This window comes from Saccoglossus kowalevskii, chromosome 14, assembly GCF_978046115.1.
Source record: "Saccoglossus kowalevskii chromosome 14, keSacKowa6.1, whole genome shotgun sequence".
NCBI classification, from domain to species: domain Eukaryota; kingdom Metazoa; phylum Hemichordata; class Enteropneusta; family Harrimaniidae; genus Saccoglossus; species Saccoglossus kowalevskii.
Genome location: NC_140654.1, coordinates 7636098 through 7648134, shown reverse-complemented (window position 1 = coordinate 7648134; position 12037 = coordinate 7636098). Strand labels below are relative to the sequence as shown.

General features: G+C 34.3%; 2 protein-coding genes across 2 annotated transcripts; both read left to right on the top strand.

The window, feature by feature from the left end:
* The first annotated feature begins 306 nt into the window (after window positions 1-306).
* On the top strand, window positions 307-8082 carry LOC100370538 (tetratricopeptide repeat protein 38-like). The gene is made up of 9 exons (XM_085507452.1): window positions 307-327; window positions 2582-2659; window positions 3008-3089; window positions 3287-3461; window positions 3582-3764; window positions 6431-6506; window positions 6626-6745; window positions 7559-7597; window positions 8011-8082. Exons 1-9 carry the CDS (start codon window positions 307-309, stop codon window positions 8080-8082), a joined length of 846 nt encoding a protein of 281 aa, XP_085363578.1.
* LOC146734422 (tetratricopeptide repeat protein 38-like) lies at window positions 8072-10533 on the top strand. Its single transcript, XM_085507630.1, has 4 exons — window positions 8072-8176; window positions 9203-9365; window positions 9841-9914; window positions 10284-10533. The coding sequence occupies exons 1-4, from the start codon at window positions 8103-8105 to the stop codon at window positions 10375-10377; spliced, it is 405 nt and encodes a 134-aa protein (XP_085363756.1). The 5' UTR covers window positions 8072-8102; the 3' UTR covers window positions 10378-10533.
* Window positions 10534-12037: the final 1504 nt, after the last annotated feature.

The window sequence follows — 12037 nt, the reverse complement described above, 5'->3', positions numbered from 1 at the left end:
GGATCAGCGACAAAATTGACTAGCATTAAACAATATCGAGTAAACGTGCTCATATTTTTATCCAATTTTGTGGAATCGGTGGGAAACCAACCAGCTTATGCACTCCTGTTTTTAATTTATGAATATGTAAAAATACGTAACGTTATTATTAGTTACAAATTGTAAAACCCGGACAAATTTAGCATTACGCTATTTTCATGGTAGGGATACATAAATCATTCCTTGTAAATTGTTATACGCCTATATTTTATGAACGGAATACACGCACCTACATTCTACCAAATCATGTCATACTAGTAAGACATTATGAACTGGAAGGATTGTAAGGTAAATTAGCTTATATATACATATATTACATAGTTGTATATGCTTGCTTGGTATACATGCGTAATACACGATTTCACATGGATCAAGGATCGTTGAAGCTGCATTTATGTTCGCAGCCAGTGCGTACACACTCTAGACCGCTCACAGTGTATTTGCAGAAATTATGAATAGTTCACAACCTTATTACTGGCACGTTTTACGAATTCATATTCACACATACCAATCTGTATAATTGACGCGCGTTTGAGTTACTAATATGTTCATTCGAGTCAACGCTGGACCAAACGGGCATTTGTTTTGCATTGGTTAAAGGTCTTGAACAACATTTTGGAAAACAAATTACGTCGGCTTATTAAGTGAAAGGTGATTTGAGGGTTCAGGGGTTTAAACTTAATAATTGAATAATTAATTGGATTGTATTTTCGACGGAAATAAATAAAGATATCCTTAGTTATGATACGCATCACTCCATATTAAAGCGCTTGTTGACATCGCTGACACAAATGGGGGAGAGCGTTCGTTCCGGAAAAGAAAATAACCGTAAACACGGAAATTTAAAACTGTGAATTGTCTGTACGTTCTTTTCATTTGGCGGCGGGTGACCGGTTCTAATATTTTATATTAACATCTTTTTACAAGTAGCTAGTCACAACATGATACTCGCAATACGCATTTAATTTAAATTACTTGTTGTTTCTATATATATTAACGGTTGAGGATGTCAATTAGAAGGAAAAGGAACACTTTTTAAACAAATAAATGTGATCCCAAATAGAGCATTAAATAAACGACAAAGAATCGCGATTACAGAATTTGTACTACCACGAAAACTGGAAAAATTTGGAAAACGCATTATTTACTCGCGAGTTCACTATATTCACTGACTGATCAAAACGTTATTACGTCAAATCCAATTGAGAAGCGATTGGAATTGGACCATGAACAAACATTTCCAGAGACAGGAAAAGTTGAATTTTTGTTCTGGCTACCAGGGTTTATTTTGGTGGTACTTAGGTTGTGGTTTATAGACTCTGACGCATTGACGTGTCTGTGGTTTATATTACAATACACAAGGTAGTGATCGACAACACAGGCAATAGGTCCACCAGCCGTACAATCGGACAGGTAAACATCGTACTGACCGACCGCATGTCTGTGGCTAGCAGCCATTCACGTACAGGCTGCGATGATTATTAGATTTATCATATTTCAGAATACTTCAGAACAGGAGATCAATGACACAATGTGCAACAATAAGCATTAGTTAACACAGTGAACGGAGGCGGAATTGAAATTATCCATGAGCACTTGGTGCTATCCTTTTGATTAAGCGGTTTCCCTTTAATGATAATAAATAATTAAATGAATAAATGTAAAATAATGAATATCTAATGATATAAATAACACGTTTATTATAAAAATAAAATGATATATATAACAAAAATAATAATATCAGGCTAGTTTCAGTATTAAAGCAATCGAATCACATCTTAGCTAAACATATGGCAAAATATCATGTTGGTGGTTATTGTTTGGTACATTATATCACTTGATTTGTTTTTCAAATTATATTAATTAAGTAACTCAGGTAGATGGTGGTGATGTGTGTTATGATTTTATTGTACTACATTTGCATAGATTATCATCATGTGTCAAGCTTGTTATAAAAAGACAAAAACCGACGGCGCCATTTTTTTATTAACATACATTTAGCATAATATAAAGTTATTACAAGGATACTACATAGTATGCACGAAAAAAGTACAACGGCATTATCGACCGACGCGCAGCGGATGTCGATGCGATCGCGTACTGTCTGAGTGTATACTTTGCAGTATCCTCATAATAACCTTATTATTATACATCTCTTCCTCCCAGGAATACATCATGGTAATGCAGAACTATAAAACGTTTAGAACAGATTTAGCAAACTTCTTTGTGTGCGGTCCGGTCAAACCCTGGAGGCAGCCATGTTTGATTTTTATTATTAGAGAACGCTTACACGTGTAATCGTTCTATATTTGGAATTCGCGTTTCTTTATATGATAGAATGAAAATACCCAGTGCAATACGTCAAAATTACGACACGCTGTAAATTATGGCGTTACGGTGACAGATGTATAATAATTTATTTTACTTGACGGTGGTTTGGATAGAATTGTCCAGTATTTTTTGGTGGTAATACAGCATTAATGGTGGGAAAAATACATTAATGAACATGGACGCATATATTCAATCTTGTATGTTGTTTCAGGAATGGGCAAATGTGGGACTTCGTTTGTCAACTACCAGCAATGAAGCTGCAAAAATGTATGACGCCGCTGTGACACAGGTAAGTTAAAATGTATGACGCCACTGTAACACAGGTAGGCTAAAATATATGATGCCGTTGCTAAAATATATGATGCCGTTGCCACACAGATATGATACAATTGTATGACACCGTTGTGACACAGGTAGGATAAAATGTATAATGCTGTTGTGACACAGGTAGGCTAAAATGTCGATTAATAAAATTCCAATGAAAGATAATTATTTATTATATGTGATGACTAAGATACTTTTCTAGATTCATTATTTTGTTCATTGTGACGTTCATAAAGAGATGCGACACTTCGAGAGTATTGTAATTCACTTTGTCACATTCTAGTCCTTCCAATTATGTATGGTTTGCATTTAGTACGTAAGTGGGTTTTCAGAAGACAGTGTTGGTGGAATGGCTGGTGCCGTGGATAAAATGAGAGCGGCTGACCCTAATTTCGGTGAGGACATATATGTATGGAATCGAAATATATTGCGTAATGACAATAAGATGTAGTATATCATCTATAATTAATAATGAAGTTATTTTTTTTTAATTATATTCAGATTAAATGTTTTAGTCAAACATATTCATATTGGAAAAATTACGATTGATTTGTTTTGACTAATATATTTATACCCTAATTTACACTTTCAGTTCTCGGATTAGCTGTGTCAAATGGACTTAAATTACTTGGTACGATGACATCAACCTGGAATAACGCTGAGCTAAAACACGACATTGAATCAATGGTACAAATAGCAAAGAACAATAATATTCTGACATGGAAAGAAAAGTTACACGTTAACGCAGTTAAACTGTTTTCGGAAGGGTTAGTAAGTTCAAACTTAATTGTTATATTGAATAAACTAATTTATTGAAGTTGTTCGTACTTATTTTTACTTTGCATGGGCACTATGCCACATTAGTAAACTTGTTACATGTTTCGTAGCTATCTCAGAGAGGCAATCAACACGTGGGAAGATATTTTACTACGTCACCCGACCGATGCCCTGGCTTTGCGATTTGCTGTTGATAGTTATTTCTTCTGTGGCAAAATGACACAATACAGAGACTGCATTGCGCGTGTTAAACCATATTGGGAATCGAAAAAGGTCTCTCAAAGTATGTATGGGTAAGTTCAGAACAAGTTCTTAATAATTGTAATTTCATGTGCTTCCAATAATCATGAGCACTTGACTATACTGTTATTTTCACAATAACTATTTTGCACATCGTACGTGTAAGCTATAACATTCGTTGGTCTGTCACAAAGCGTCGGTAAACAAAGCCACGACAGAATACCATATTTTTGTGTAATATATTATAATGCAATACGTGAGAGGAACATCTTCGGAAATTGATGCTAGTAATCCGAAGAGACTTATTTTTTATTCTTATTGGGCCGAAAATTGAAGTGAGGTTCTTTTATCTAAATTCAAAAAATGCGAGGGGGAATTTTTGGAGCTACTCCATATTTAAGAGCTCGTAGATTATCTTCAATACAGGTCTAATAATAGACGTCTCTGGTACTATAACGTGCTTATCTTATAAGTCTTCTCCATTTAGCTCGTCTACTGTCACGAGGTGGGGGATCGTTAGATGGAAGTCTCTCATCACAACTGAGGCAGTACAGGGGGAAAATATAGCGATAACGAGTACAATAAATAACAACAACACAATATATGAGGTTTCTGTCTCTTTAATAAACAAGTAAATTGTTGGATCTTGATCTGTATTTTTATATGGTAGGGTTGCCAACAGCATAAAGAAATCTATAAAAAGATAATTCAGATAGGGATTTCACACTGAAACACATTTCAGCAAAAAGTGATATAACATGGTAACATTTAGATATGTTCCCTAGATTCATGGGGTAGTATAATTGGATATTTACAGTATCTTGCTTGCACTCGCCACCTCCAGCAACATTTACAGTACCTTGCTGGCACTCACCACCTCCAACGGTATTGACAGTATCTTGCTAGCACTCACCATCTTGAGCAACATGTACGGCACCCTTCTGGCACTCTCCATCTCCGGTATCTTGCTGACCATTCAAACTTCTGTGACATAATAATGAATGTTCCAATAGATGCTTAAAATCATTTTATTGAGAATTGTTTTATTATATGCAATGCTAAAGAAGTGAAGATGCTATACAAAATATATTTCACATAACACTATATTGTATTGCACACATAACAAATGTCCTGCCAATAAATGAGTTGTCTCAGTTACAGTGCATACGTTCCTGGCTAATATACACCATTGTATTCAGTTGGACATGATTGGTTTTAGCTTTTTAATTTTACAGCTGTCGTACGTCTGAATGTCCTCGAGTCCAATTTAAGTTTTTTTGGGTTCTAGGCTTTGGGAGTTCTTCCATCATGTCAGAATCAGTCTGCCAATCATAACTATTTCTTTTGACATCATGGAGTAAGTGCTTCTCATCTGCACGAAGAATATATTCACATGGTGTTAGAATAATAACTACTGAGTTTTAATTTTTGTGACTGCAATATCCAACAATTGTCTTGAACATCTATACCAGAATACGCTCAGTCATATTCCGCAAATAAAGGCTTGTGAGCTGGTAATGTCAGGTAAGACTTGATATGAAGCACAAGCTCCAACAACACGGTTTGGCAAATGTATTATTATTTGCTGATATATGACATGACATATGACAACCTAATAATATCACATCATCAAACTTGGTAAGATGGAATATATTAGACATTCTTACCTTTCTCATTTCAATCCAGAACTGATTAGACAACAATCACAGCTGGAAGCATACACTCTCAGGCTTTGTAATTAGCTTCATAATCTAAAACATTTATCCCAATTAAATGCCATATCATCAAAGTTTAGCAAAGAGCATTGTTACAATACAAGTACAAGTGTCATTTTTTAATTGGCATTATGCCAAAAGTATATTGTTAGGGTCATGTCACAAATGTTTTACTAGAATCAACAAAATGAAGATTTTTTTGCACATTCCTTATTTAGAAATCAAGCTAGTCAATTGAATCAGCAAGGAATGGCGATACACAGTAAACAAATAAAATCCTAGACTTGATCTATGTTGCTAGGAACACTCCACTCTCAATGAACGCAAATGTACAATGTTGCGTTCCTTCGTTTTTGGCACACTGTCCAAGCAGCTCCATTACAATTGAAACTCGTGCTCTGTGTCCAGGGAGTATAAGCAACTGCACTGCTATCAGCTGCTACTGTGTATTTCAGGAACTGAGCTTCAGCGGTTCCTGTTGATTGGCAGGGATTACTGCAGAACACGTCTGCATATGTACCCCTGTATAGGGTAACCTCACTGGGCCAGGAATCAGCGTTACAGGATATTACAGGATTAAGTCAGATCACCTTCCTGACTAAAGGTTTTCACACATGTTTCAACCTAAATACTACAATTATGGCCATGCAAACAATAAAATGTTCTCGAGATATCAGACAAATCAGTTTATAGGTGATGCCAACCACCTTTATCCAATCTCCACCAATGTAAATTAGGAAACTCAGGTTAATGATGTAATATCTATTTTCATTGCCAACAGCACTGGGTTTAGCACATTCCAATGTATTTCACAATCACCATGCAACTGCTTGAGACATACCATTACGCCACGGGTAGACGGGATGCATGTATCCCAAATCATGTGCAATGGGTTGTTGTCATAACATTTGTGCTTTTCATTTACACATCACTTAAAATTATCACAGTATATATAAGCTTGATTTCTATATGAATATATTATCTGTGAGTTCGTTTACTGTCAGGTATTTGAAAAGTACATACGCTTTTGGATTAGAAGAAACATATCTTTTCAATGAAGCAGAAACAGAGGCCCGCCAGGTATGTATTGCTAAAATGATTGCGTTTTAAACTATAATAACATGTGCATTCGTTTTTTTATTTGAAGATGATATTGAACAATATTCAATCTGTACATGTTGTTTTTTTTCTTCCCTTAGGCATTGGAGTTGAACGCGTGTGATGGTTGGGCAACCCATGTAATAGCACATGTAATGGAAATGCAGTGTAGATATGATGAAGGTATACACTATTTGAAAACATCAGTTAATCAATATCAGGTATTTGGATTTATTTACAATATCCCTACAAATTTGTTTGAAATAGTTTGGTCATAAAACATAGAATTGCTCATATTGTGTATATAGTAAAATCTAGTGGAATTATGGGCCAAGTGAACATATTACACCAATATGTTATGCTTTTACAAACGATTATCCGGAAGTTTTGCTGAAATTGTATAGATAATACTATCAACATAATAATCTTTGACAATCGCATCTTCACTATCTTGGTTACATTGTTTTTTATGAGCTAGTTTTTCGTCCAAATCAATTTAGGCATAAACGCAGGATAACATGGCCAGTGTGGTGCAACACCATGTTTAGGAGTCTATCACAAGTGAAATATACTGAAAGTACAAACAGCATCTCGCGAATAAAGTGCCAACATTTCAAACCTAGAGCACCATAACTCCTAGAGCTAATTAAAGGACGAACTAAATATGCGACACACAAATACTACCCGTTGTAAAACATATACAAATGTGTATATTTCATTGATCTTACATCTTATATACATTTGTAATATAACTTGTACAGAACTGTCAACAGTATGAAGTGAGGCTAATAATTTTGAATATGAAAAAAACAAAAACAGAAGTGGCCATACTTTCACCACGTTGTTGTTGTTTTTTTACAGAAACATTGCTACCATGGTCACATCTATTGGCACTTGAGCCTTTATTACATTGAAAAAGTAAGATGTGAATAACAATATTTAACATCCGTCATGAAAAAAATATATACGCACAAAATTGAATCCAACGCCTTAACCAATGCTTAATGTTCATGCATTTTGTTTATTTTCTACAGGGTGATTATGCATCTGCATTGGACTTGTATGACGAGATCGTAAGTGCGAATAACATGCCTCCGTTCTCACATCGACATTTTTTTCCTTGCAAATATACTTATTCCATAGAAATAAATCAAGATACAAAGTATATTTCTAACTAACATTTGTAACATTTTGTAACATCCCTATATATTCGCAAATGGAAGGCGACTTGTCGATTAGGCTCTGGTACAAGATTTGACATCTTGGATCTAGTGATGCTTCTTCAACGACTAGAGTTCGAAGGTGCATTTTACTTATACAGTTTTTATGTATCGACGCATTTGATGTATTTATCGTACGGAAATAATCTTCCCCCTGAGTTATCTCATAGCTGTAGTTACATAGCTTCAATTTCTATAGTATTTTTGGGAACTCTAGCTTTTGTTTTCTACATTATTCATCTGGTAATTTTGCTACATTGAACTAGGTGTTGATGTCGGAAATAGATGGAAGAAAGTCTATAGTTTATGTCAACCTCATTTCAACGACCATGCGCTAGTGTACAATGACGTATTGTATATGATGGTTGCCCTGGGAGCAAAACAAGATGAAGCCGCTGCCAATTTTCTTCAATCAATAAAGCATTTTGTAAGGTATTATTACATATTACATACGCGTATTACCCTGGTGATTTTAAGACACACATATACATTCACATACTGTATAGCACATACTTGTATTCATCTGTAATTGTAATACCTTACGTGAGAAGATTGGGAACAACATAGTACTAATCCGAAGATTGTGCATTCACATTTGTACTCAACAAGTGTGCATTCATATATAAATTTTCCATAAACTAACCATTTTCATGTATTGATATTTTATGAACCACACACTTACCACATCTATAAGGACATTGTAAACCACGACTTGTATTTATATGGAGATTGTAAACTACACACTTGTATATATATGTTGATTGTAAAATACACAATTGTATGTATATTGAGATTGTAAAATACACACTTGTATTTATATTGTGATTGTGAAATACACACTTGTATTTATATGGAGATTGCAAACCACACTTGTATTTATATAGAGATTGCAAACCACACACACTTGTATCTATATGGAGATTCTAAAATACACACTTGAATGTATATATGGAGATTGCAAACCACACACTTGTATATATATATCTGACATCTGCATCTGACAATCAAATATTGCTCATGACTATTTTAATCCACCAGTCTAATCGCTTAATTATTCTACACCACTGTTAATCATATTCAGATTGCAAGGCAAATACTATTCATTGTAGTGAATTTACATTATTAAGTAATACATTTGTATTCATATGAAGATTGTCAATCACTCACGTATGTATATGGAGATTATAAATCTTAATTTTCCTTCATGATTGTAAATATAAAATTGTTTTTGTTATTATTGAAGCCTGTATACTGGAAAACGGTGTTCATTCAAACACATAGTTTATATAGGGTAATATGGCTGGTGATATTTTGAGTTACTCAAAAGCAAAAGACAAAGTATACATTATAACTATTTGTTTTTTTGTCGTTTACCAAAATCCTAAACAGTATGGCCAATATCGTGTGTGTGTTAAGGTATAGGTCAATAAAATTTAATTTTAAACATTTTTTTTTCAGGAGTAAGAGAGAAGATCATACGATAGCGAAAGCTTTCTCAGACGTTGGGATATCTATTTGTGAATCGTTGACTGCGTACCATCATGGTGATTTTGCTGACGTTGTAGATATTCTTAACCCCGTAAGATATAATATACACAATATTTCTGGAAGTAACCCACAGGTACTAATGTTTAATCGCACGCCATTTATGAACATTGTCGCTTACCAGAAAACAAGTCAAACACAAATATCATAAGTTTTTAATACATTATAAATAATGCGAAGTGTTGTACACAGCAACAAGGAGAACAAAAGGGTTAAACCGACTGCGATATGTTACCTGGTCCGAAAAGATAATCATTTTTATATAGCACATTGGATTATCCTGTTAATCCTTAACAGTTAGGTCAGTGTTTAGCCCTGGGTTCGGCATTGCACTATTGAAACGGAACTCGTATACTTCAGATTAGATGATAATATTTTAGTTACCACTGCGCTGATCATTGCGTATGATGTCAATCTTTTGTGAATTATACATACTAATTCGTGTCAATATGAATCATATATTTGTTCGAGTTATTTGTGAATCACAGAAAACAAATTTATTGCAGTTTTTTATATTCAGATAAACAATCTTGTTTTTTATTTATTCCCAGAGAGACATCTTCAGTATATTATTAATTCAGTCTGCAATAAAATCAACGCGCAGAGACCACCAACGTTTTGCTAGGTATGAGAACATGTGTGTTAATTTCCTTATTGTAGAGATGCGTTTTGATCACCAATTAACATAGAGAATATAACATATTTGTTTATAAATATAGAACTATTACATCTTTGTTCCTGAACAGGCGTTATACGCTGATAGACGCCAAGATATTGTGAGAACAAGACAACCACACGTTTGCTCCTTAAATGTATCCCAGTTTTCATTATCCCTTTTGATTGATCGCTTTCATTGAGCTATGTTATAGTGACATTTGGCTTGTACGTGTTGATCGGGTTGATCGGGAAAATGGAAAACTCTAAGCATAAGAACAAGTCCCGTGGCTACCTTGCTCCTAGCATATATTGAAGTATTGATTTCTGCAAATTATAGAAGTCTTCTAAATGAACGGAATGCAATGAAGACGGGCTCACCAATGACGGACAGGCTATTGGAAAAATTGAATACAATGGTACTTGCAGAATAGTCATATGGTGTCACATGTTGACAGTATAAAGACAGCCGAAAGAACAGCGCACTCAATACAACAGCGGGATATTTGGTTAACTCACAAATGATGGTTATATAATGTTATAAGTTTTACTATTATATTGTATCATTACAATTCTGTTTTTATCTTTGGCAGTCATGCGAGACCTAGGTTCTGGGAAATGGCCCCTTGTGCTTTCATCATATCTTGACCAAATTTGTTAAAGTTGATATAAAGACAGAAGATAAAGATATACATATGCTCATCATTGTTTTTTTTGCTTTATTTTGTTTAGTTTGACTGACTGGCAGCCATTTTGTCCTCTAACCGTTTGTCACACAGTTAAAATTTTGTATGACAGGCGACTGATGCGAGTAATATTGGTTTGCAATTGGATATAAATTGGCGGCCGTGGTTTTTTTTTATTTATTTCTTTTAAATATGTTGTTCACTGATGCTCAAACCTAATAAAAGGGAAAGAGGTAATGTCGTCTTTTGTTTTTGCTTTTGAATGTTGCTGTCTATTTTCTGACACATTCCCAGTTTTGTTTAAATGTGATACTAAGGCAAAACACAGTGGCTTGCATATTCCCTATACTCGTTTTGGGTTTCGGTGAAATTTAACTGGTAGCAATTTTGTTTTGTTTTTCAGTCCTATCTCCGACACACGTGTCTAATTTTGTCTAAATTTGGTACAAATGCGACACATTATGGGTTGCATATGCATCTCAATTTGACATTCTCCATTTCTCTTTCTCATAAATGTCATAGTACGTTTTAAAAGACTTAGTCTATTTTATAATAATAATATTATTTATATACCTGTCCACTATGTAATACACACAATATCATCAGACAAAGACCATTAACAAAGAGTGATCACATAATATATAACGGTTTATTGATGTTCTCTGGAAATCTAATCGCAGCAATAGTCTTGTTTAGCAATCTGAAACAAAACATTACATATATGTACATGAATTTTGTCAATCAATTTATTGTTTTACAAATATAACAGTCGTTTTTGTTCAAAGTCAATGTGGAAAAGTTGAGAGAAGGTCTGCTAACAGTGGTAAGGTGTTGGCAAGTCCGGAGCCTGTTTGTGTGTTCTAATTTATATGTTTGTTAGCCTGTATCTAAACTTTGCTGACTTGCTGGGAATGGCACACCAGATTTAGGAAAGTTAGGCATTGCCATACTCATTACACAAAAACTGCAGCTACAAATGGTCTGAGTAACAAAAAATTAAATTTAAAAAATGGGATCACTAAAATGAACCAACATTGCTTGAGACATAACATATGCTATCACTTGTTATTTGAGATCTAAAAACACTGAGGTACCACAATTTTTATTTTCAAAATGGTAATTAACATTATGACCAATGTGTCCCTATTTAAAAGATTGTATTGCATTAGTAATCGAGGTGAAATGAAAGCACATTTTTCTTAAGAACAGTCCCTTATGCGAATTTGTTATTTAGGAAATCCAATGTTTTTACTACGGTATCAACACATTTTCACAAATTCCAAGAAGTCTTTGGGCAATATATTCTGGGATAGTGAGTTACTGTATTATTTAAATCTATACCTTGAAATTGAGAATATCCAAACTAAAACACGCACAGAACATATATCGCATTCACTCGAATGTGTTG

What these genes read in the sequence shown, in the direction of transcription:
- LOC146734422 (XM_085507630.1), top strand. Translation starts at nt 8,103, where the DNA reads ATGATGGTTGCCCTGGGAGCAAAACAAGATGAAGCCGCTGCCAATTTT. An exon ending in TTTCTGGAAGTAACCCACAG is followed by an intron (nt 9,366 to 9,840) that starts GTACTAATGTTT and finishes ATTTATTCCCAG; the next exon opens with AGAGACATCTTCAGTATATT. An exon ending in GACCACCAACGTTTTGCTAG is followed by an intron (nt 9,915 to 10,283) that starts GTATGAGAACAT and finishes TGCAAATTATAG; the next exon opens with AAGTCTTCTAAATGAACGGA.
- LOC100370538 (XM_085507452.1), top strand. Translation starts at nt 307, where the DNA reads ATGAACTGGAAGGATTGTAAG. An exon ending in GTTAAACTGTTTTCGGAAGG is followed by an intron (nt 3,462 to 3,581) that starts GTTAGTAAGTTC and finishes CATGTTTCGTAG; the next exon opens with CTATCTCAGAGAGGCAATCA. An exon ending in TGGACTTGTATGACGAGATC is followed by an intron (nt 7,598 to 8,010) that starts GTAAGTGCGAAT and finishes ACATTGAACTAG; the next exon opens with GTGTTGATGTCGGAAATAGA.